Source organism: Amphibalanus amphitrite, unplaced genomic scaffold (assembly GCF_019059575.1).
Source record: "Amphibalanus amphitrite isolate SeventyFive unplaced genomic scaffold, NRLGWU_Aamphi_draft 000206F_arrow, whole genome shotgun sequence".
NCBI lineage: Eukaryota > Metazoa > Arthropoda > Thecostraca > Balanomorpha > Balanidae > Amphibalanus > Amphibalanus amphitrite.
Genome location: NW_024881701.1, coordinates 40,882 through 67,599, shown reverse-complemented (window position 1 = coordinate 67,599; position 26,718 = coordinate 40,882). Strand labels below are relative to the sequence as shown.

General features: G+C 49.9%; 1 protein-coding gene across 1 annotated transcript in view; it reads left to right on the top strand.

Moving 5' to 3' along the window:
• Nucleotides 1–7,412: 7,412 nt before the first annotated feature.
• The window catches only part of LOC122385030 (titin-like), a 60,089-nt gene continuing 40,783 nt past the window's right edge, over nt 7,413–26,718 (top strand). The window contains 20 exon segments of the mRNA XM_043372986.1: nt 7,413–7,429; nt 12,550–12,698; nt 15,049–15,201; nt 16,942–17,294; nt 17,985–18,451; nt 18,730–18,871; nt 19,290–19,454; nt 19,778–20,001; nt 20,583–20,730; nt 20,916–21,159; nt 21,457–21,600; nt 21,881–22,138; nt 22,694–22,797; nt 23,262–23,405; nt 23,734–23,905; nt 24,085–24,298; nt 24,624–24,774; nt 24,942–25,122; nt 25,411–25,553; nt 26,331–26,705. Of these exon segments, the coding sequence (XP_043228921.1) occupies nt 7,413–7,429; nt 12,550–12,698; nt 15,049–15,201; nt 16,942–17,294; nt 17,985–18,451; nt 18,730–18,871; nt 19,290–19,454; nt 19,778–20,001; nt 20,583–20,730; nt 20,916–21,159; nt 21,457–21,600; nt 21,881–22,138; nt 22,694–22,797; nt 23,262–23,405; nt 23,734–23,905; nt 24,085–24,298; nt 24,624–24,774; nt 24,942–25,122; nt 25,411–25,553; nt 26,331–26,705 (3,948 nt within the window).

Below are 26,718 nucleotides of genomic sequence, written 5' to 3'. Positions count from 1 at the left end.
GACCGGGCAGCAGCAGACAGGTCGCGTGGTGGACGGTGGCGAGCGCGGCCGGGGGCACGGGATGCAGACCTCTCTCGGCGGCGCGTCTCGTCCACCAGTGTGGCGACTGATGTTGTGAGGGCCGTGATACCAGTCAGCAGCTGGCTCATCAGGTCTTGGAGGTGGAAGGGTCCTGCAGGAGCAGCAGGTGAGGCTGCAGCAGACGCAGAAGTCGATACCGCGGCGAGAAGGCCTGAGGTAGGTGCAGCGACGTCCGACTGCTGCGGAAGCTCCAGGAGTCGGTCGGCAGTGCTAGCGATGGTCGCAAGGTCCGTCCCAGGCGGCAGGCACTGGAGGAAGGGCTGAGTCCGAGGCGGAAGAGCATTGAGGAAGATCTGGCGGATGAGCGGGGAATCTTGTGAGCCTTCAGCTTCAGCAAGGTCCAGGAGATGCCGAAGGAATTGGGAAGGACGCCTGTCGCCGAGTTGTTGGCCAGAGAGCAGGCAGCGAAGACGCTGTTCGACTGATTTGCCGAACCGCTGACGGATGGCGTCGGAAAGGATGGTGTAAGGTCGGTCTTGAGGAGGGTTGCGGAGGATGTCGGTGAAGTCGCGCAGGAGGTGGCCAGGAAGGAGAGTAGCGGCGATCCGGAAGCGGCTGAGCTCATCGTCCACAGCTGCCTGAGAGAAGAAGAGGTCGAGCTGGACGAGCCAGATCACGGGGTCCTCCTCGAAGAAGCGCGGCGGCGCGACGTGGCTGCGTGGCGCGGTCGACACGCGGAGGTAGTCCGGTTGGGCGGCAGCGGCAGCAGCAGCAGCAGCGGCATGCGAGGCGGCGGCGGCGGCTGCACCGGCGCCGGCGGCTGCACCGGTGCCGGCGGCTGCACCGGCGCCGGCAGGCTGGGTCTTCTGGTCCATGGCTGCCGAGAGCAATGGTCGGGAAGATCGGTGGCGGCGACGGCGACACGGCGATCGGCAGGTGCTGCGGTGCAGCTGCAGAGGTAGCCGGACGGTAAGGTGAGCCGATGAAGTAGCTGGATCGTAGTGCAGCAGTAGTAGTCGGCGTTATCCAGTTCCACACAGCACAAAAGAAGGATCCTCGTGGAGACACACCATCCGCCACTTCCTTCCTACACAAAGAGAGCTGGAGGAGATAGCTCAGGGTGCAGGCCAGTGTCGGTGTGCCAGGGAACACGAGGGGATAGCGATCCCTTAGTGCGCAGAACGCGGGGTCACCAATCTGGCTGGTGTAGCCAGTAGAAACACTGTAAGATACAGATATCTCTTGTATTTCGCCACAAAATCGAGACATATATAGTTTTACATACGAACTTAGTTATCTAGTATTGCACACATGTTGGCGAGAACATCGAATGTAATAAACGAATACATATGGTTTTTAATATACACATAGCCAATGCAGTTGTCCAAACAATACAGCAGTTTAAGCAAACGGAACGTTAAAAGGGGGGCGCACAACTTAATAGAAGGCTTTAGCAATTTAGAGACTGGTAAAAGCGACACCTATTAACAAAACTGTAACTCGCGGTTCGCAGCATCTAGCGGCGACCGGCAGAAGTACATGGCTATAGTCTACAGTTGCCTCCGTAGTAAGAATGTAGCCCGTCAGGTTATAAGCTCACCGGCAGGGTAGTGTTTAATTTCAGGTCCGACCGGGCATTACAATTGCTGCAACTCAGACGCAACTGAGACAGATTTCCTAATAAGACAGATATTTTTCTACCGAAAATATTCAACACCTATATAGCAGCAACAACAGCAACAACTAAAAACGCTTGGAAGACAAAAGCAGAGCTCCGAGGAAGGATAATGCTGCCCAATCAGTTTTGGGAGTAAACACATGGACGATTTTCCACGCGCACACTGATATTGGTCTTTGATTCCGCTCTTTCGATACGCTCTTTCTGGTTTAGAGCGTTTGGTGGTGATAGTTTCGTTTCTCTAGGTTCCATTAGTTAGGTTTCTTTCTCGTTTTCGTTCCCTTCGCTTTTCCCCATGTCGGGGAAAAGACGCCGCCCTGATCCCCCGGACTCCGACTCTGACTCCTCCTTGGCCGACTCTCCTGATCACGTGATGGATTCCCAACTCCCGGCTGCTGACCCCGCCCCGCCTCTGACCGCTCGCCCTGGCTCTGACCTTCGCTCGTCCTCGACCACCGCCCCCGGCACTGACCCTCGCTCGACCCTGGCCTCCGCTCCCGGTACCGACCCGCGCCCGAACCTGACCACCGCTGGCCCGTCTATGGACAAGCCTGAGCCGTATCTTGAGTCTTCTGGATCGTATTTGGTGATCAAGCCGGTTGATGAAAACGTTTCTTTCCGTAAGGTGAATGTGTTCTGGCCCACTAAATATCTAGGGATGATCTGTGGCACCGGTAACCTGGATATCGAAACCCCGGCGAACGGAACACTTATCGTCAAGACCGAAACCCGCGCTCAAACCAAGGCTCTGCTTAAATGCACTCGCTTCTGTGAGAAAGATGTGACTGTCTCTCTGCACCATGCTCGCAACACCACGAAGGGCACGATTTTCGCTCCAGAGATGCGTTACATGTCCGAAGAGGAAATCCTCAGCGGACTCCGTCCTGAGGGGGTCGCTCATGTCCGCCGCCTCACTACCTTCAGAGACGGCCAGAGGCGTGACACTAGCTTGCTGGTGATCACGTTCAACACAACGAAGCTGCCAGACACTCTGCTTGCCGGCCACATTCGCTACGAGGTTCGCGTCTTTGTCCCAAACCCTCTCCGCTGCTTTAACTGCCAACGCTTTGGACACGGCTCGAAATTTTGTAAGCAGACCGCACGGTGCCACCGTTGTGGTGCAGCTCCGCACGATGGCTCGCCCTGCTCCGCTCCAGTAAAATGTCTCAGCTGTGATGCCACGGACCACACTACCAACTCAAACCAGTGCCCAGTGTGGAAAAAAAGAAAAAGAAATCTGCACAGTAAAAGCCACCACGGGTGTTTCATACCCACAAGCACGCCGCTCAGTGGAAGAGAAAGTCTCCAAACAGCCAGTCAAGTCGTATGCCCAGGCCACACAGACTCAGACCGTCTCCAGCGGTACACAGACCGATGCCATCCCAGAGCTCCCTCCTCTGAAGTGCCTCTCGCCTCTGACTCCTGAGCCTATGGCTCCCGAAGCGACCGCCTCCACCAGCGCAACCCAGACATCTGAGACCACTGATGCAGATGAGCAGATGCCGTCTCTCGAGTCCCCACCAGCTGCTTCTCCTGAGATCGCTCAGAAGCCTAAGTCTGTCGGTGCAAGCCGCTTCACTAGCTGGACGAGGGTCCAGAAGTCTGGTGGCTCCCGCCCCAAACCCTCAGCTTCCCTCACAGGTGATGGACAATCCAAGGATCGCCAGTCACGTCCACCGACTCGGGTGGCGATGGGGCGTAACCGCGCGCTGAGCTGGGCCTCGCCCAGCCGTGGTAACACATCTCGTCACCAATCATGAATAGTTACACCATGCTCCAATGGAACTGCCGAGGCCTACTTTCCAAGTGGGCCGAACTAAAAAACTTTTTCTCCGTACTTACTCCTGTACTTATTGCGCTACAGGAAACTTGGTTTTTACCGACCGATCAGTACAATTTCAATTTATCAAACTACACATTATACAGACATGATGAGCTGTACGGACAGCGCCGCCATGGTGGTGTCGCATTATACGTAAACAACGATTATACACATTGTGAGCTTGATATACAGACAGATTTACAGGCCGTTGCGTGTACCATGTATGTCAACGGCAGGAACATCGATGTTTGCAGCATTTATATTCCTCCCGATTTTGATAATACAAACCTTCTTAGACAGCTTAACAATCTCACGGACCAGTTTCAAAACCCCTTTCTTCTTCTCGGCGATTTCAATGCCCACAGTCCGGCTTGGTTGGACACACAATCATTGAAACCCAGAGGAAGAGTTCTGGAAGATTTTCTTGATATGAATAGATTAGTAACACTCAACTGCAATCAACCGACACACTTTAATTTATCACATAATACAGAGTCAGCCATCGACTTATCTATTTCTTCTTCTTGCATTGCCCCTTGGTTCCACTGGACTGTTGATAGTGATATACACGATAGCGATCATTACCCGATTTTTCTTCGTTTTGGTTTTCCAGTCCCGGGTATCAGCTCTTTCATCCCCCGCTGGAATCTTGGCAAAGCTGATTGGATTAAATTCACAGAGTTGTGTGAATTTGAACACCACGAGCGCTTTGCAAATCCTGAAGACGGTATTTCATACATCACTGAAACATTAATATCAGCCGCAAAAGAGTGCATTCCTGAAACCAAGCCATGCAAAAAAGGAAATGCTGTACCGTGGTGGACACCCGCGGTTCGATTGGCTATAGCAAAAAGGAAAAGAGCCTTCCGTACTTACCTTAGACTTCGCACAGAACAAGCCTTAATTAACAGAAATAGGGAGCGCGCAAACGCTCAGCGAACTATTCGGGCAGCCAAGCGCGACTCCTGGACCCGATTTTTGTCTTCATTTACTTCTTCGACGCCTTTATGCAAGATTTGGGATTTAGTTCGTCGTTTATCCGGAAAACGCACAGCTGCAACTTTCCCGGTGCTTAGGCTTCCGGGAACAGCCAACACCATTAGTGAACCAAATGATGTCGTAAACTGTTTAGCTCAACAAGTTGCTTTCACGAGCTCAAATGAACGCTACCAACCACAGTTTATAGGTAGGGCTCGTCAACGATTTTTGCCTGACCCAGATACTTTTCTCTCAGATAACAACGAATACTACAATGTTCCCTTCACAGCACAGGAATTAAATGAGGCCATCGGTTCCGCCGGAAATACTTCCGTGGGGCCTGACAAACTTCATTATTCTTTCTTCCGCCATCTTTCGGAGAACTCGAAGCTTTTCATTCTTCAGACGTTTAATGATCTGTTCTGCAAGCAGGTCTTCCCAGAGCATTGGAAAGAAAGTATAGTTGTAACTCTATTAAAACCAGGTAAAGCTAGGCATAACGCAAACAGTTATCGTCCTATAGCCATGACAAGCTGCATAGGCAAGCTTTTGGAAAGGATGGTCTCCAAACGTTTATCGTTTCACCTCGAACAGCAAGAGTTGCTTTCGAAATTCCAATGCGGGTTTCGAAAGCAACATTCTCCAATCGACCACTTGATCCGTTTGGAGAGTGATATACGGAAAGGCTATAAAAAGAAACAACATACTTCAGCAATTTTTCTTGACATTAAAAACGCTTTTGATATGGTGTACAGGCCGGCATTGATTCATAAATTAGGCCTGCTTGGCATCAAAGGACACTTGGCTTTTTATTTGTGCAACTTTCTCTCGGGAACCAGGCGTTTTCGTGTTCGGCTCCGCTCAGTATTTTCCAACACGTATGAAACACAGAATGGACTTCCACAAGGTAGCTGTTTATCTCCAATTCTTTTCAACATTATGATTGACGATTTATTTGAAAACATTCCTGCTGACACATCTTTCTCTCTCTTCGCCGATGACAGCGCCATTTGGTGTACCACACCTGACTATGACATCGGGATCCATCGTCTACAAATAGCACTACATAAAATAGAAAAATGGTCGGCCTTGTATGGTTTGGAATTTTCTCCGGAAAAATCTGCGTTTATGATTTTTTCCAAACACAACATAACACAGCCATCTTCTATCCCTACCTTGAACGGGACGCCAATTCCACTCGTAAAAACTTTCAAGTTCTTGGGAGTCGTCTTGGACCCCAGATTATCAATGGTACATCATGTCAAACACGTTCAAACAAAATGCAAGAAAAGGTTAAATCTGTTCCGCTGTCTCACCAGTACCCCAGCGGGGGCAGATCGCTCGGTACTTCTAAGATTATATAAAAGCATTGTTTTACCCATTATTGAGTATGGGGCAGTCATGTACGCAGGGGGCTGTAAATCCAGTTTGATTAAGTTGGAAGCCGTCCAAAACAATTTTTTGAGGTTAGCTCTAGGAGCCATGAAAACATCACCGATATCATCTCTTCAAGTAGAGGCTGACATTATTCCTCTGCACATTAGGCGAATGGATTTATCTTTACGATACTACTCAAAAATTAAACAATATCCGTCACACGCAGCTCACACAGCTATATCCGTTCTTCCTCGGCTGCATTTCAGTTACCTCGGTCGATGCGAGAGACGGACCGGGCTTACATTGGCCTCACGAACAAGAAAATATCAAACTGATTTAGGATACGAGTTACCCAATGTCCCACCACTACCGCATTGTGCCGTATCGCCTTGGACGGCTCATCCACTTTCGGTGTCCTTTTTGTTTACGGCTCGTAAGGATTCTCTCTCTCACGGCGAAGTGAAGCAAGCTTTTCTTAGTTTTCAGGCGTCCAATGCTCTTTTCCATTTTGTTTACACAGATGCCTCAAAACAAAACAACACGGTCGGCATCGGTATATTCGCTCCAGAATATCCACAAACACTTGTAAGGGTACAAAATGATATTTCTGTCTACTCTGCTGAGCTACACGCAATTTTCCTCGCTCTCAAACTTATTCGCCATCACCACATTCAAATGGCATGCATATGTTCCGATTCCAAATCAGCAGTTTTAGGCCTTTTGCAACCTGATACCACGCAACATATTTGTTTAAACATACTTAATTTGCACCAACAACTTATCGACAACGGAGTTAAAATACAGTTTTTGTGGATACCTGGGCACAGCGGCATATATGGCAACGAAAAAGCAGACCAATATGCCAAGCAAGCCCTAGCGATTCAAGACATCACCGCGATCCCTTATACCTCCAGCAATATTCGAGCCTCCATAAAACAACATTGTTACCACTTCTGGCAAAACAGTTGGGACACCGATGGTATTGGCACACACCTTCATCGTATTAAACCGTATATACAACATTGGTCATCATCAAGTCGAAAATCCAGGAGAGAAGAAAAGGTTTTGGCAAGACTACGAATCGGACATACTTACTTAACTCATTCTCACATATTCAATCGACAGCCAAGGCCTACTTGTCCTTCTTGTAGGTCTCCTCTTACAATCGAACACATTATAGTACATTGTCGTAAATATCATATACATCGTAAACCAATAAATGACTACTGCCGGGCACATGTTGTACAAATGAATCTACCCATCGTTCTTGGTGATGATCATCCTGCATTACTACAACTTCTCTTCTCTTTTCTCCTTAAAACGGATCTTCTTCATCGTCTGTAGGTTCACTAGTTTCTTCATTCAGTTTATTTAATTCGACTTCGTTAACACACCGGTGCGAAATGGTCTAAAAGACCGAAGCACCTAACCAACAAAAGAAAGAATGGGAGTAAAATTGTCCATGCTTGATGCAGGTATTTGGTTTTGTACTTAGTTTTGTACCTGGCTTTCTGGCAGGAAAAATATATAGTGGCAATGGGCACCAACCTCACGTGAATACATGACAGCCACGCCTCTATATATGCCTACTCAATATACAGGGGCTTCGTCACAACATACGAAAGGCACAGATCAACTACATTTTTTTCCAGCCACGCACACTCTGCCACTAGCGAGAGATGTTTTACATAACTCGGAATTTCTCTCCAACTGCCTGAGTGCCAACAATCCGCAGCAGGGGAGCGGTAGACATGTCATTTCCAGCTCGTGCCAAAAACCAGTGGCGACACCGCTCGGTGCCAGACGAGCTATTTAGAAGAGCGTGGCCGATGACGTCATTGCAGGCCGACCAATCAGAGGCTGCCACCGCAGAGACGTGGCAGGTGTGAATTATTGTGTGATGGTGAGCCTCTTAGATTGAACTACGACGATACGATTGCTAAATAGATTATAGCGAGTGGTTTGGAAAAAGTTTTTAAAAAATCACCGTCCACTGGTGTCAGGCATTTTTCGTAGGGACTAATGGTAACTTTTCGGAATAGCAAGGCTTTTCTTTTTGTGCGACGCTATGACGACTGTATTCAAGAGCTAAAGTTATTGGTAGGGTTCGGGCCCCAACAGGCCCAAATGAAATGACATCCAGAACCACTGACCATGGCCATAAGCTTTGATTGCTCGTTAGCAGCATAGTTTCGTTAGCTACGGACATAGCAAATATGCTAGAAGCCAGTACGTAATGCACACCGTCTTCACTGACAACATTGTTATATTACATGTTTTAGGTCCGCGTTCGCAATAAGTGAAACCAAGGAGTTTACCATTGACACACTTGAGTTGGGATTACGGGTAATGCTACTCATCGGGTCAGCCAATCAGCGCCAGGCTAAGATAGTCAGCTAACACAGGACGCCAATTAGAACTATTCGATAAAAAGCTACCTGTCAATCCGTTTTGACGGCTTGGTCCAGCCAATTATGCAAACCCTTTGAGAGCAACACCGGTAGGTACCATCTGTGTATTTCCTAAACTACTATCAAACAAAACATAATTGCTCCGTAGCAATGTTGCCTAGAACGAACCACCCAACAGACACTCGCGGGACTTTTGATCTCCATTCAATTTATCTGCAACACAGCTGCTCACACCCTAATAATAGTTCACAGGGTCTGTCTTGACACGGAGAGCATCATTCTCCGAACCCGACCCAGACATGCAGCACACGTGTATCTACCAGACAGTGCAACCGCAGTCAGCCCCCACCCTCTTCCCGGAACAGACACAGACCTAGCCACACTCAGCCCCATACAGTCGCTGCAGCGCTCACTTGGCCGCTCGTTCAACTCGCAAGGACGGAAATAGTCCGACAGACGGCCTGCGCGCACCAGCTGCACATGTGGACTGCAAGGTTAGAGAAGAACAAACAGAGTGCTGCAATCACAGTGGGCACGGACCCTTCGGACCCCGCCTCAGCAAATCGGAACACGCAGTCAACGGTCGACCGTACTGATTAGGGAAACAACGCAAACTTCTGTCACTGTGATTATTTCAGATGAGCAGTTATCAACACCGAGGAACTACAAAAGCATGAGTAATGAGTATATCATGGCGAGTTACCAGCAACATGACCACTTAGTTTCACTCAAGCCTATCAGCTGTGTGATTACAAACGAGGCCGCTATCTCAGCAGGAATCAATATTTTCGCATAATTTTCGATAATATTTCTAAAACATTGTAACTTCAGTTTATCCAGTGCCTTTTTTGACAAGGTCATGAAATGTTGAGGTCACATCTTAACCCATTTACGCCCTTCGTTGCGTTTTCGCAACACAAGCAAGCGTCGACGTGATCAAATCTTGAGAAGTGTATAATGGCGTCTCACCGATGAGACAAGTTTCAGCGCGTTTAGCATGGTTGCGCGCATGATGCTACGCAGCTACAAGTCTGTGTGGCCGGTAACTTACTGTCCAGAGCTCCCAGAGGGAAGTCGTAGGTCCCGTCAGTGATGACGTCACGAAAACCAAAATAAGTAGATTAAGTGATTAATTATATCGTAATGAATAATGTGTGAACATATTCTGCAGAGTCCCTACAATAGCTAGAATATGCATTTTATTAACAAATTCTGCTGCAAATAGGGTTTGTGACTATTTTCAAATATGACTACAGTCGTGTTGCGGTAACGCAACGTTGGGCACATCGGAAAGACAGGGGTGTTGCGAAAACGCAACGAGGGGCAAATTGGCAGGGCAGCGGAAGTATAGGAACATCAAATAGACTTCACTTGTGATGCGTTGTGGGTTCTTTCCTTCTCTCCCCAATCTTCCTCCCTCTCTTCCACGCTCCCCAACTCTCTCTCTCTCTCTCTCTCTCTCTCTCTCTCTCTCTCTCTCTCTCTCTCTCTCTCTCTCCTTCCCTCCCTCTCTCTCTCTCTCTCCTCTCTCCTCTCTCTCTCTCTCTCTCTCTCTCTCTCTCTCTCTCTCTCTCTCTCTCTCTCTCTCTCTCTCTCTCTCTCTCTCTCTCTCTCTCTCTCGTTTTGTAGTCGTGAGGGACGTGTAGGTATGTAAAGTGCAAGGTGCATTTGCACGTGAATGTTGCGACACGTTTCACATTAACTCACTTAAACAGCTATCAAACACTCATTTATTTTTCTCTCGCAGATTATCGGGCTGTTCACTAAGCAATGGGTTTTCGAGCATCTGAAAATCGCATGGTAGGAAAAGGGACCTGCATCAAACGGTCGGCGATGCTAACGGAGCTGAGAGATAGCGAGGTATTTTGAAAATTGGATCTACTTTGTACTAAATAATGGGGACGTAGTCTGGTATCAGACGACAGATAGGCATTGTGATTCTCTGGATACAATCCGCTGGCCCTTACGTTAGAAAAGATAACTCCCAGAGTCGGCAAATGTGGGATATGTGCCCTCGGGGGGGGGGGCAACAGACCCCTTCGGCAGGGGTGATGAGGGCGTCTGGAAAATAATAGTTTATTTTTAGAATTCATGGTTTGCACGGATTGATAAGGTGGTTGATGTGAAGCATTGCTTGTTTGTTTACTGAGGGTAGGCCTTTTGTCTAATTAGACCATTTTAGAGCTACAGGATTATTGGAATTACGGAAAACATTGGTCTGAGCGTGCATGGTGAATCGTCGAGGCTGAGCCCATCCATCCAGGCACCCATGAACCCATGAACCCTTCCCAAGCACTTTCTGTATCCGGCTACAGACCCGTGCTCCTATGTGAGCTGCTCGAATGCGATATAGTTGCCTGTCCAGCTTGAAACAGGGGTTGGGGCATGAAGGAGAAGGATTCTACTATCCTGAAGATGGAAAGGACGGATTGACGGAACACTTGGAAACTGTGAACTGCGTCGAATCACCAGTCTGCCCTGGCATTGTCTGAGAAAGACGTTACAAGTGTGAAGGTCGCGATGAAAATTTTGGATTAGGTGTAAAAGTGATAAAATGGGTCCTGGGAGACACTTCAAGCCGAGTTGTTATGACGCGCTACGCCTTACGCGGGTAATTTGTGAAAGCCGGATAGGTTCATTTTTTGCTAAGAGTGGGCACGACTACCCTGCATTTGAATTTGTCTTTACTCCTAGGAGGGTGGTTAACAATGGTATTGCGGATAGGCGCTTAGGCGAGGCACTGGTTTACTCCCAATCCTCGGTTAAATTGTTTTCTGTTTGGGGTTCTCGTATGAGAGGGTAATGGGCTAATGGCTCTGTCTAGCTTCCAAAAAGAAAGCACCGCCCAGGGTACGTGCCAACCACTAGGTACTTTAAATGGACAATTGTTGATAATGACCGTTTGTTGCCATCTCCCCGTTCGCGAACCCTTAAGTTATGCTCCCTCATTCAGGCCCTTAGGCGGGTAATAAAGCATGAGGGATGTGGGTTCCGCATTCTCCAGCAATATTTGTCAACAGTTGGTGAATTGTATGTTAAAACAAACTAGCATATACGGCGGCTTAGTGTACTTTGTGTCCGTCTGATGTGCCCGTCGTTGCGTTTTCGCAACGCTGATGGCGCCCGGTGTGCCCTTCGTTGCGATTTCGCAACGCACGTTTTTTACGTTTTTCTCGAAAAACTTTTGCTGCCGGCAAAAATTATTTTCGATTCCATGCAAGGCCCTGGTAGAAGCGTAACATATCTTGATTTCATCGATTTTCATGATGGTCAATATTCCTGGGCATAAATGGGTTAACCAGCACGCAGCACGCGTAGCTAGAAGAATCGATGAAGTCAGCCCGGCTGTAACATTCTGCACCAATTCGCCGATATGCCTTCGGTGGTAGGCTGTGCCAGCAGGCACCGGTGATTTGCGGTACAGCATAACTCCCAGTAAACGGCTCGCCGCTCCATTTTCGACCCTTACTACCGCAGGGAAGACTTCGAATAAAGCTAACACTTGTCTCCTGACTCCTGACGGAAATAGGTGACACACGAAAGGACCAAGAAGTATGCTGTGGTCCCCTATACAACGCCCACATCGATTTGACTGACGGTTAACAGAGTGTATGCATTTCGAGTAGCAAACATTCCAACCATCAGATTTTGCATTACGAAGCTAACACCTGACAATAAGCGTTAACATTCACCACTGAGACAGCACGATATTTGGCATTGATTTCTTGTCACGATTGAAAAGATGCTAAGATGAGCTGAAAACACAGACAAGCAAAAAATATATGCATTTGCAAAAAAATTACAAACGCCAATAATTTCAAGAGTCCTGTTTTATCAAATCAAATAAGAAGCAGCCGTAGCGCCGTAGCACGAAATTAACCTCACTGACAATGATGCATGAATGTAAAAGGGTAGCATAAGAGTAATACTTCCAACGATCGACTATAGACTAGAAACACGTTACAGCAGCTGTGCATGTTCGGCTAATAAACTGCATAATTATAGCTAAAACATTAAAACATAATCACGAAATACCGTCAAATTAATTAAACATAAATGCCTGTAGAATGTGTTAATGAAGCGCATTTGAAATGTAATAAAAAAAGCACGATCACATCTGTTATTCCATGTAGGCAATCAAGGCATCGATACAATAAAAGGATTTCATATCTTACATTACGGACACACCACGTAAGCACGATTGCGCATTTCTTGCTTATCCGTCACGAGTCCGAGTGTGATGTCGGAACCTCTCTCCGCAGGACCGGAGGACAGCCCGCACCGCCCGTCTTCGAGCAGATATTCCGAAATGCCCGGTTCGCGCAGGGCGGCAACGCGCTGTTCGAGGGCTGCGTGCGCGGCACCCCACGACCCACGATCACATGGACGCGCCAGGGACGACCGATCTACGGTGAGTGGCGAGTTGAATTAGACGGAGTGGAGTTTGCGAGAATGGAGAGCTGGAGAGGTGGCCAATTAGTGTAGCTAGACTTCAGGGGAAGTTGTCAGGTATGGAGACCACATCCGCCTATACCTAACATATAATGTAAAAAGTACGTTCAAAACGAATTACGAAGCATCGAGAGATGCTTGCAGATACTCGTATTTTTCATCTTTATCACCGGCTAAAATTTACCCAATAATTAATAAATGCTCCAGAGCATTGTGTCCTTGATTCATAATCACAGCACTGCTAACATTACGGAAAGAATGTCTGTTGCAGCTGCTGCTAAGGGGCAATCGAAAGTGCGTAGTTCCGATATCCCCAGTTTAGCATGCTATTGAACCTGTCATCTGTAGCAAACTATCGTCTGCCGCACGTTTATTTGATTTACAGCAGTTGTTGATTCTGGCAACTGCGATTCCCTGTAATTGAGTTCAATGCTTATGTACCTAATCATAACTCATTAGCTGTCGGTTTAGAGCCGCAGGTGCATGGATATTTTCATTTCAGATCTACGCACCTTGACTTTGATTCTTACACCAAGTTCAATGCCAGCTTGCGTTACCCCCTGGTGCTATAATACCAACCATCGGCGCTGTTAAACAGAACCATTAATACCTAATCAAGATTCATTGCCAAATTTAAAGGATTAGAGATGGGAAGAAGGCTGGCAATCCTACGGCTCCAAAACGCACCACCATAAAACATAACCAATGCAACATTACCGGTACCTCGGCACCGGGAGTCTGTCCGCGGAGGGAGAACCCGGCCGGCCCCCGGGCCAGGACGGCGTCGGGCCGGATTTCAGCCTGGCCGCTGTCCCCTGGCCGGCCGCCAGGGCCACGCTCCACCGGCTGCCAGCCGCCGCGACCGCCCTCAGCTGGCCGCCGTCAGCTGACGCCAACGCCCCGGGGCGTTTGGCCGGACACGACGCGAGCGGTGCACCTTGGCAGAGAGAGAGCGGCGGGCGCCGTCCGAAATTTGGCCTAAACCTGTTCAACGGTTCCTGGTCTGTGCTAGCGATTACATTTGTAAAGCTTCACTGTATAAAACAATTAAAACTGCACTGAAGAGTAAACTCCATTTTCTACCAAAAATAACATAATCCATGAAAAACATTTTTTCGATTATCCCGTTCCAAATAAGTTCTTCCTTGCACAGTAAAAAAGAGAGCCAGCTTCGCTTGGTTTCCAATTACGTGGCTGACCGGCTGGCCAGCCAGACTGATGCCTGCGCTGGTATACTGTGCCGCCTGACATCCGTGGCTAGCGGGCCAGTCTACCCCTTCAGGCGCCCACAACTTGAGGCAGCGATCAGAGCAGGCGCTCTTAGGAAGACGATGCCACACAGATAGTGGATCGCTTTGAACATTTCACGGCACCTCGCGTGCCTGTTGAAATTTGTAATGATGTGTGTGAGCTGTCATAGGTCTGTAAGCCACGTATTTCCTAGCATTACAGGCTCGTTCACGATCAATCTTCGCAAATATTGAAAGGTCCTTTGTGCTTGCACTTTGCGCACAACTGCATTGAAAGCATCAAGTTTAAACAGATGTGTGTATGCACTTTAATTGCCCAACGGGACCTGTTGGAAATTTTCCCAAGCGGTTATTTGGTGCCTCATATTGATATCTCACGAAGTTGCGAGCAGCCCCCTCATCTGAGCGGCAAACTTTGTCATTAAATATGAGGTCACCTTCAAGCGCGCTACCTTGGACACATGTTTAGCTTCCCCATCTAAACAAACAACGCCGGAGCTATTGACATTTACTGAAATCACCGTCCACTTTTAGCGCCGATCACCGTGCCAACATTTCCTCCCATACCGGATTTCGGGGGTGGATAAAGTCACCAGGCGTGATGGGAGCTCTTCCACACCGCAATGGCGATGTCACCTGTTGTGGCAGGGGCTGCAGAAGCCTTCCAGACCTCGCCAGTCGCGCCAGCCCCGGCGGAATGCAGGGGTAAACAAGCCAGCTCGGCCGGTGGCTGGCAGCCGCAGGGGAACTGGAGCTGCTCCAGCGCCGATCAGCGAGAATTCAGACGCGTCCCAACTGAAAAATGGAGCGTCAGGTCTCGATAGGCGGCTTCAAAGTGGAATAAGATTAACGGCATTCCTATCTAGAGGTGTCAAAGCCGTCAGACCACAAATACGCCGCCTGGCCTCCACACAATCAGTCGTAAGCGAACTGATTTTTTTAATCAACCGATACCATCATCTGCCTACCATTACAACCGGAACCAGAGCCCAGCTCCCAGCTGAGAAGCAATACGTTCATCCGAACGCCACCATCACCCCTTGCTGTTGCCTGTTTCAGATTCGAACAAGTACCAGTTGAAGTATAACCCGACATCCGGCGAGGTCAGTCTGATGATCTCGCGGATTGGCCCAGGAGACGAGGGAGAGTACACGTGCCTGGCCAAAAACCAGTACGGAGAGGCCATCTGCACAGTCTACATACAGCCCGAGGGTGAGCAGTCAGCCGTGTTATGTAATGAAATCAGAGGAACCCGCTTAGGAAAGGACATGGTTGTGGGCATCGGGTGAAGTTGCAGAAGCGTTGCAATGTATGGGAACAACTGTTATAAACGATCATTTTATGGAAACATTTGTTAATGCCTTTAAAACAATAATCAACTTTATTCGGATGTTAACATATTTTCAGTTATTTTCAGAAGTGATTTACGCGCCCTAATCCGAAAATAAAAACAGCATTCAGAATTGATTTTAAGAAGTTTAACCCTATTCCTGGCGGGCTCCGCCGGGACAAGAAACTGGCGGGGGGGCCGATTCGGCCCCCCCCCCTGAGATCTCGAGAACGAAGCAAGATAGCGACAAGCGGTAAACGGCATCGGATACGCACGGTCAAGATCTACAATTTTTACCAAGGTCATTTTCAGGTCAGGTCAAAGATGACGTCACAGGGGTCGAAAAAGTCAAAATGGCGGCGCTGGATATGGAGAGAGTTTTTCTCGAATAACTTTCGAATTAGTCAAGATAGGAACAAACTAAGGGCAGCATCGTGATCCTCTCGTCAATCCGCATCGAATGATATATATGTTGACCTCGAAAGGTCAAGGTCAAAGGTTGACCTCAGGTCACGTGACCTCGAGGTCATCATGTATATCATTCGATGCGTCTTGACGAGCTGAACACAATGAGACCATCCACGCGTCTGTATCTTGTTCCTGTACGGAGTTATTGGCCAAAAACCTTTGGTGACCTTTGATGACGTCACATGACCTCACAGCTGCCCAACAGCAAAACAGACCTCAAGGTAGTGAAGGTTGATCGTATATGAAGTCATGTATGTGATATGGGGCCATTCCGACCCGTTTTAGTGGTAAAAACAGGGAGTTGATTTTTCCCCCATTGACTTATAATGGGGAGGTCGCGAAACTGACCTGACCTTAGGTCACCGATATCAAAATTCCGAGATATACAAATTGCACATACTGGTACCCTAACTAAAACCTGAAGAGAAGAAATTGATCGGTCAAAAACTCTAGCTCTGGCGTGATTGCAAACTTTTCTGAGGTAGGGTCACCAAACCGCCTCTGGTGACCTGACCTGAGGTCAGATCAACTCAAAATTTTCAGACATGTTGCGTAGAAGCCTTTTAGGAAAAGTCAGAAAATTTGAGCTTCCTAGCTCAACGCGTTTGGGAGAAATAACCAAAAAACCTCAGGGGGGGGGCTCCTGAGGCCCCCCCCCCCCCCCCCGCCAGGAATAGGGATAAGGGTCCCATGCGACGCTCACGAGTTCGCGACATTTAAGTGTGTTCCAATGGAAAATTGCCTGCGCCCAGGTGCCGTTACGCAATATGCTGGAACCTGCCATCGCCGTCTGCGAAATTCAGTATCGTAGTCGTGCCAAAGTCAGCACAGTAAAAACAGCTGGCAATAATGCGCACATCCGTTCTGGAAAACAAAGACTGACTCACTGGAACTGCACCTGAATAAGACAGGGCATAGGGGACATAATGAAGGAAATAAAATACCTATATGAGTGGCCGAGCCAACTTTACGGATACTGGTTCCAATCGGCCGCATTATCAGATACTGCGATACAGTTGCTTTGCATAATATTGCACTTTTACAAGGATTGTCATTCCGTGACTCTGCTGATCAGGCAAAACTTCACGTCGTAAGTAAAACTGGATAGAATTCAGATCCGGATGTGTCTAACTTCGCTCTCTTCGTCTTTTCAGCTGCGTACCTGCAGCAGCAACAGCAACAGCAACAGCAACAGCAGCAGCAGCAGTTGCAGTTGCAGCAGCAGCAGAACGTTCAGCAGCAGAGTTTTCAACAACAACACTTTCAGCAGCAGCATTTCCAGCAGCAGCACATCCAACAGCAGCACTATCAGCAGCAGCAGTTCCAGCAGCAGCAGTATCATCAGCAGAGCATGCAGCAGCAGAGCATGCAACGGCGGATGATGGGCCAGCAGCAGACCATGCAGTATCACCAGGAGATGAGCTCCACCACGGACTCGGCCGGACACTCCACCACGGCGCCGTTCGCGGCCCCGATCGGACAGCCGCCTGTGCAGCAGCAGGCGGAGGTGAGAGACGAGAGGGGGAGGGGAGAGAGGGGAAACGGGAGGGGAGAAGGAGAGACAAAGGGAAAAGGGATGCGGGGTGGAACAGCGGGAAAAGCGAGGCGAAACGGAAACTGACTAAAGGTTTAAAAGGAAAAACTAAAAATCTGCAGTAGCATTGAAAGGAAATGCATCGACCCCTCGTCTATTCTAAAAATGGCAGTTACCAAGCTTGCAACACATACCTCTAGGTATAGCTGTTCACCAGTGTCTACTTTGATCTAGCATTATCCAGTTGGGGAGGGGGAACAGTGATCCCAGCAGCAGGCCAGTTCTCTTGGCACGAGGGTCTGACAGCGCTCTATGATGTAAATTAGTCAACTCGGACACGGCTCCACCTGCGTTGCTTCATTCCTTGCCAGAGTTGTCCTACAGCAGGTGCACTTGTGTTGAAAACATTCGTCACAAGTGTTTAAAGAGCAGTTAAAATGGCAGAGGTGAAGTAGGTAAAATGTCTTGCATGACAAATTTAGCCTTCAGTGCGCGTTGAAGAACACCCACACTCTAACACACTTCTTCCACATTTTAACACGCTGTCCGTTTTTCAAATGTTTCTCAGATGACATTGCGAGCATTAATATCATAAAACTACTATACTAGCTCGCAAAGATCAGCGGAATACTTTGCGCACTCATTCACGTCTGACGTTGGCAGGAGTTCCGGGTGGACACCTTTGAGTACCGTCTGATCCGTGAGACTGAGTTCCGCGAGTCACTCACCCGCCGCTACGCTGGTGAGACTGAGACTGAGACCGAGGTGGAGACAGAGACCGAGAGCCGCCAGCCGGGTCCTCTCAGCCCGCCGCAGGTGCAGACCAAGCCACGCGCCACCAAGGTCAACCAGAACGGCGACGCCACCTTCCAGGCGCGTCTGGTCGGCAACCCCAAGCCCAAGGTGACTTGGTTCCATAACGGCGTGCGCGTGCGGACCGGTACGCGCGCCGCGGCGTCTCACAGCAACTCAAACGCGGTGCTGCGACTGCGCTCAGTACAGCCCGAGGACTCCGGACACTACACGATGCTGGCGGAGAACGCTGCCGGCTGCGTGGTCAGCTCGGCCTACCTCGCGGTGGAGCCGGCCGCTGACCTCAACCGGCAGGGAGTCACCACCACGCAAAGAACGTGAGTGGGGTGTGCGGGTGGTGACGGGGGGCTGGGGGACAGCGGGTGGCTAGTAGATATCATGGTGTTTGAAACATTGCCATCTAGCATCCTACAACATAGTTAGTAGCAGTTATCATGAGAATCAGGCATCGTGTAGGAGTCGGTACAGAATCACGTCTTCTGCTCACGGTCAGCAAGCATTTTCATTGAAGGAGTGCTCGCCGATTACTTACGAACATAATTCACGAGGCTTTCACAAATGTTTACAGTTCGGGTAACTGTATTATTGCCCTCAGCGCATACTCTGCGACGGAGGAGACGGCGACAGAGGACCGGACCCTGGCGCCCACCTTCCTCCGGGTACCCACCGACAAGGAGACCCAGGAGGGCAAGATGGTGCGACTCGAGTGCCGCACATCCGGCAAACCCAGTCCAGAGGTGAGGCGACGTACATACAGCACCGTCAACAAGAGTGTTGCGCTGTTGACAACAGCAAATTGATTAAGAAATTGGCACGCAAATGTCGTCGAGGGCAGTCCTGGCAATGGCGATACCGGGGCGGTAGCGGGTAGTGTGTAAAAGTTGTGACACATGCTAGCTGACGGCTGACAGGAGTACATGCTATTTGTCAGACAAGTGCTCCTCTGACACATGAACAATGATGATGAAGGTTCACATGTCAGGCATGCACTTTAAAGATCATCATTATTTATCTAACACGTCTCAGGTGTTTTCGCACCGTCTAGCTAATCCATCAACCCATACCAAGTGACTCCTCAACGTCGCAGATACCTGATGTCTCATACCCCTAACGATGTCGGGAACGACCATCACCACCCGACCTCCATCCGCTCAGGTTTTCTGGTACATCAACGGCCTCCCCATCGTCAATGACGCCACGCACAAGATCATGGTCAACGAATCCGGAAGTCACGCGCTCATGATCACCAACGCCACGCAGCGAGACTCGGGCGTCGTCACATGCGTCGCCAAGAACAAGAACGGGCAGACACAGTTCCAGGTAAGGGAATGTGGCACAGTGCACAGCTGCTCAGGCTGATCACTTGAACCAGTCCTCGCATTATATTTGCACAATAATTGTAAATCGGCGGAAAGTTGACTGAAAGGTAATATGGACGCAGGGAATTCGCTAGTCCCTGCCTTCATCGACTGCCTAATCCATCGAGTCCAGAGGCTTCAAATAGCACGTGAGTTCACATACTTTTGAAAACCTTCTAAACTAGTCCAGTCAACTAGTTTATCTGGCCCAGGTATCATGACTGGAAGCGCTCTGACGCTAGTGTTACCTAGTGAACCAGTTCACATCCAACATTCCACCTACAGGTGAACCTGAACGTGCTGGAGCGCGAACAGGTGATCGCTCCCAAGTTCGTGGAGCGTTTCCAGACGGTGCACGTCCGGCCCGGCGAGCCCGTGTCTCTCAGCTGCCGGGCGGTGGGCGCACCGACACCCCGCATCACGTGGCAGAAGGACGGTGCAACCATCGACAGCTCGGCCGACGTACGCATCGTGACCGATGGAGGAGCCTCCATGCTGGACATTCCATGGTGAGTACTTCGGGGTGAAATGTGGAAAGCCTGAATACTGGTGTAGACATGCGAGTGAGAGTGATAGGCACAGTGAGAGAGGGAAGGAGAGAGAGAGAGAGAGAGAGAGAGAGAGAGAGAGAGAGAGAGAGAGAGAGAGAGAGAGAGAGAGAGAGAGAGAGAGAGAGAGAGAGAGAGAGAGAGAGAGAGAGACGAGGCAAGGGTGGGACGTTTGGTTGGTCATCGATGTGTCACGGAGAATGCCGGGGAGCTCTGTCACCTCGGGATGGGCGTTGCTACTGGCGCCGTTCGACGTCGGTCGTGCCAACGGTATGTCACGTGACGGTGCATTTGTCGCGAGGTCGATGGAGGCCAAGGTTCTGGGCTGGCAGCGTGACATTGGACGTCCCAGACGGGTTAGTCATGCCCGTGATGTGGCGATGGTCATCAACCACCAGACAACTTTGTGATCAATGCTGAAGCGAGGTTTATAGGATGACGATTGGTTGGTAGAGGGGTGAAAGCTTCATGTCGTTGGGGAAAATGACAGTCTTGGGGGTATTCTCAGTGCTTGGTACTCACCGAACTTTGTGTATCCACAGCGTGCGACCCGAGGACGGCGCGTGGTACCAGTGCACCGCGCAGAACGCCGCCGGCAGCACGGCCACGCGGGCCAAGCTGTACGTCGACACGGGTCCGGCGCCTCCGGCGGGAGAGCCGTGGAGACTGCACCTGCCCAAACCGACCAGGGTCAGTGGGGACCGGGAGGCATACATTGACATGAGGACAGCAGAAGGGATAGTGCAATCGCTATACACTGCAAGTCCCATCTTTATCTGCAAACCCTATCCTACGTAACAGCATTTCGTTTCATTTATCTTCTAAAAGAATCACACAGAGCAATCTCACACATCCCCCGCTCCCCTTCCCCACAGGTAATCGAGCCAGAGCCGCCTCAGGAGTCAGAGATTATCCACCTTCGGCACGTGGAGCGGTCGCGACCGAAGCCGCAGCGTGCCGAGGAGGAGCGTCCCGTGCACCCTCCGCAGTTCACCCACCCGCTGAGGGATGTCGCCGTCAGCGAGGGAGACAGGATACTGCTGGAGGCCAAGGTGGTACCGCTCGGTGATCCGACCATGAGGATCGAGTGGTACATCGACGGACAGCCGCTGCCGGCCAGTGAGTGCACATGATGAACAGTGTGGGTAGGGAGGAAAGACGGAAATGTGTTGGGTAACTACCAATTAGGCTGCTTGAGTTTAACAGCGCTCAGCAATAAACGAACCAGTAAAATAGGGAAAGACGCAGGGGACGATGACGCGGTAAGTTTCATCCTGTCCTAGATGTTTTGTTCGTTGCTTAGTTTATTGATGACCATTGCCATTCAGGTTCTAATGCTTAAAATAGTACTGTCGTTGGACATTAGACTAGCATCCTAGCATATTTACCAATGCCCTCCGTTTCCACTCCCTGCAGGTTCGCGGGCGACGCTGACGGACAAGTTCGGCTATGTGTCTCTGAGTCTGCTGTCGGTCGTTCGTCAGGACACCGGGACCTACACCTGCCGTGCGGTCAATCAAGCGGGGTCAGCCGACACGACCTGCACGGTTTCTGTAGGACGTAAGTTCTCGGGGCTGTCGGTGCGCTGGAATCATGCAAAAACAAGTGAATTTTGGCACGCCCTTTACCACAGTGTGCAAAAAAAAGAGGCTGAATGGCCGCGTTTTGTCTTTAGTTATGTAACCGTTCAGCATGCCAAGGCCCCGTTTTGTTTTTTTACACCTCTGCTGCCTTTCACAAATACGACACTCATCTAAATGACATATATGTTCTCCAGTGCATCTGTTAAAGCCACTGAAAAAAAAACTGTTCAACTCTGACGCACCACTTTTCTTTCCAGCTCGCTCCACGATCGAGACCAAGTCGCAGCACCCGGAGAGTCTGCAGCCGATCCAGCAGCTGGAGGACAACTCGCGCTACGTGCTCAAATCCGCCTCCATGGAGATGACCAGCATGCGGCCCACCTTCGTGCACGAGCTGCGGGACGTCTCTGGCGTCACGGAGGGCTCGTACGCCCACTTCGAGGCGCAAATCAACCCCGTGTCCGATCCGTTCATGAGGATTGAATGGTTCAAGGACGGAATACCCCTTACAGCGAGTAAGCATGCTGCGGGATAGATAATGGAGCTGGATATAGAAGGGATTATAAGTGGAAAACAATGGGAACGTTTTTGGTTATATTACTTTAAGTTGGCTACACATGTGTTTCGATATAAATCTTTTTCAAGCCATAAAGACAAAATAAAATGTAAATAATTCGCCTAAACATCAAAGTTGTCAAAATAGTCAAAAAGTTGTCAAAAACTATTTCGACAACTTTGATGTTTAGGCGAATTATTTACATTTTATTTTGTCTTTATGGCTTGAAAAAGATTTATATCGAAACACATGTGTAGCCAACTTAAAGTAATATAACCAAAAACGTTCCCATTGTTTTCCACTTATAATTCAATTTGTCTATCTATATCAATATAGAAGGGATATCTTCGTTTTTAGGCTCAGTATTTATGGGATAAATTATGATCGAATGATTTGCACATGAAGGAAAACTGATTTAACGGACGTCTATCAGCGGACATACTCATTTACTGTCACCTGCTGATGGTGACAGCCTGAAAGTGGAAGTGCCTAATAATTACCTGTTTCTCTGCAGGCTCCCGGATCTCCACCATTAACAACTTTGGCTACCTTGCCCTGAACATCAACCAGCTCCGACCGGAAGACTCGGGTGTCTACACTGTTCGCGCCACCAACAAGGTAAGGTCAAGACGGTCCTCTTTCCCTATGACGTCCGAAACAATTTGTATGTTTGTTTGTTTTGTTGGGTTAGGCCCTTTCGGTCCAATGAGACCATTTCAGAGCCGGGAGGATGATAGGATATAGGGGGAGACATTGGTCTGGGCAGGCACCCTAGTGAGTCGCCGGGGCTGAGCCCGTCCAGAGGACAGGCCACCCAGCCCCAAGGCACTCACTGCACCCGGCTACGGGGTGCGCTCCCTCGGGAGCAACGGTGCCGCTCCAAGGGAGCAGCCCGCATGAGATAAAGTTGCCTGTCGAGGGGGGTTGCGGCGTGGAGGAGAAGGATTTCAGTATCCTGAGGATAGAAGCACGGAACGGTAGCCGAAACAATGCTGAGCCACGTTCGTTTCTTCCCACTAAACCCAGTTTGTTGATCCCTGTGTTCTCACACCGCCTCCCCCCCCCCCCCCCACACTCCCCAGGCGGGTGACTCGAGCAGCCAGGCGAGTCTGACGGTCAGCGTTCCCGACTCGGGCGTGACCGGCGAACTGGGCATCCCCGAGCAGCAGCGGTACATCCAGTCCGTGGAGCAGCTGGAGGCCTACAAACAGTCCATCTACCAACAGGTACGTGCAGAATGCAGATCGACAAAGGAAGAGGGAAATTATCCGTGGGGTGTCGTCTTCAGATAAATGTTTTTTAGGACAATCGATTGTACATAATAGCGGGGAGTGGATGGGACAAGCGTATTAATATCACTGGTTATTGAAAGGTAAACGAATTGATTATATCCACATTTAAGGCCGTCATATGTTCTTTATTTACCATGAATTTTCCACTCCCTTCCAAGTGAGCCACTCTCCAACCCATCTTTTACGTGAAAGATGGCAGTTCACTGACACACCAGCCCTAAGCTATAGAGAAGAACCGACCTGATGTTTCCCTGTCACGCAGGTGACATCGGAGCTGGAGGAGAAGACGGTGCCGCCCAACTTCACCCAGCCGATCCGGGACGCGCCGGCGGTGCCCGAGAACGGCACGGCGCACTTCGAGGCGCGCCTCGAGCCGATGGGAGACGCCACCATGACCATCCACTGGCTCAAGGACGGCAGACCGCTCGAAGCCAGTAAGTATTGCAGATGACTTTGCGATGGGATGAGTGGGATCTTGTGGCAGCCTCTGCGATGCCTCTAAACGTAAAATTGCAATTGCCAAAGACGTAAATATGGAGTGGAAAGGCAATGCAGTTCAGATCCTGCCATCAACAACAAGACTTTCAACAACACTTTCCGTCTTTTCCCACAGGCTCCCGTATGACTACCTTCTTCAACTTCGGCTACGTCAGCCTGACCATCAAGCAGGTCAGCGTGTTCGACACGGGCGTGTACACGTGCGTGGCGCGTAACGCGGCCGGTCAGACGCAGTGCCAGGCTCGCCTGCAGTGCGTCGGCAGGCAGGACGTCCTCCACGAGAGCAACATGGAGAGCATGCAGAAGATCCAGTACCTCGAGGACTCCAGGTATTACAGGAGAGGAGATTAGGAAAGAATGGGGCTGTTCCGAGTTGTGCACTGAAAACCGATGGAAATGGCTTTGAAATCGGTGGCTAGGATCAAACGACCCCAAGGTCGGAGGCAGAGCCATTGATCTCACCATAAATAATTGCTCAAATTTTAGACAGCGTTCTAAGCCAATATCTAGAACGTGAGGCGCCTTGTCATAGCAGAAAACAAATGCATCAACATAAGAACGGACTAGCGGCTTCAATTAACTACATGAACATTATCTCGCGGCATGGCGTTGAACGAAAACGTTGAATGTTACCCTGATGTTTATGTACTACAGCCGGTACCAGCGTACTGAGGAGGAAGACATCACCGTCACCAAGATGCCGCCCAAGTTCCTCGGACCCATCAAGGGAACCAACGTCATCCGGGAGGACCAAAAGGCCCACTTCGAGGCTCGCCTCGAGCCTCAGAACGATCCAACGATGAAGGTTGGTTTCAAGGAAAACAGCGATGGCATTGTGCTTCAAAGGCCATGCCCACAACCCTCTAAGCTATCTCCCGACTCAGTATGCTTACTTCCCACTTCTTAGCTTCTGTGCTATTCGCGCTTCCATGTTACTTGCTTCAACTTTAACGCAATTTTCCTCCACCACAGACGGAATGGTTCCACAACGGCAGGCCACTGACTTCGGCCAACCGGATTCAGACGTTCCTCAACTTCGGCTACGTTGCGCTGGACATCAGCGCCGTGAAACCGGAGGACGCCGGCACCTACACGCTGGTGGTGACCAACGCGCTCGGACGCGAGCAGCAGCAGACCCAGATGAAGGTGGAAGGTAGGTGGCAGACATGAGTTAGAGTTAATGTTAGGCAACGGTAATGTCTGAACGATGGCTTTTAATGACGAAGTGAGAATGTTGTCATGAGTAGATCAGAACCATCCACATCGACCGGTTAAGGAAGTTGCGAAGGATATTGGTAGAAAAGTGATAATGTAAAATATGTCTGTATATACATAAGAGCAGGATTGATTTGATGCAATTTTCCTCGTACAGTAAGAAGTGACGCGCCAGTCCCACGGTCGGCATCGTACCACCATTCACCTCGCCTCCGTCTCTTCGCAGCTCGGAGCGCCATCGACACCACGTCCATCCACCGGACTGTGGTGGAGAAGACGGACCGACTGGAGCGGTCCAAGTTCCAAGAGCCGCAGTACGACGTCGGCGACTACTGCAAGTCCAAGCCGCACTTCACCGAGCCGCTCAGGGTGAGGAAGGGGTCGTCGAGCCTGGAGGGTGGTGAAGAAATGAAGCATTGTTCGGAAGTGTGAGGTCTGATCGCTAAGGAGGATATCGAGCTGCTTCATATAGCATACATTCTGCACTTAGGACGCATGTAAGGTCAACGAATAGGACTTAACCTGGAAAGTTGCGGGGACCTTTCGGAATCGCTTTGAAGACAAGCTGATGTTTACCTTAGGGGAGTTTTCGTAACAGAACGTCCTGGATTGAGTGGAGGCTTACTAAGCTCCGGATATGACGCAAGGTCACAGGGGCCACTTGGCAGGGTCACAGAGCCACTGAGCGAGTGCGAAACGACATTCTGAAGAGAATGCTGGGGTAAATATTGATGACAGCACAATGCAAATGTTTTCTCTGGATGTTTACCAATCGCATTCGTAACAGAACTCTTCTAAATATTATCGAAGCGTGACGGGATGCAACTCGAAGTCGAAGACAGCTAAATCTTTCATTGCTGTTGAGGTAGCCAACATTAATTAATAATTTCTTTGAGCTTTCGATGAATCAATGTTTATCAGGTGAAACCCAACAGCCGATATGCAATTTTAGTGAACGCATGTTATAAAAATTGATTACCTTAAGGCAGTGCCATAGGCTCGATCGCCTTCAACGGCCAGCAGCCAATTCCAATGACTCACCGCCCTAGCCAGCACAAGAACCGACAGCGCCCTTCCCATACCAATGCCAAGGATCTTCTGACCGGCGGTACCAAGTAACAGTCAACCCTCTTCCCTCTCCCACAGGACATGCCGCCGCAGGCGGAGGGTCGCGGTGTGCACCTCGAATGTCGCCTGGAGCCGCAGAACGACCCGACCATGAAGGTCGAGTGGTTCCAGAACGGTCGGCCCATCACCATCGGACACCGGTTCCGTACCTACTCAGACTTCGGGTTCGTGGCGCTCGACATCCTCGACCTGACGACGGCCGACTCTGGCGAGTACACGGCGCGCGCCACCAACCAGCTCGGCTCGGCGCACACTTCAGCCACCGTGCCGGTGCGGTCACATGCTGACGTCGATACGGAGACGCAGCACGAGGGGGCGCTGGACCAGATCCAGTACCTGGAGAGTGGCTCGCGACTCACCAGACAGATGACCACAGAGACCATGGTGGATCAGGTGAGACATCGAC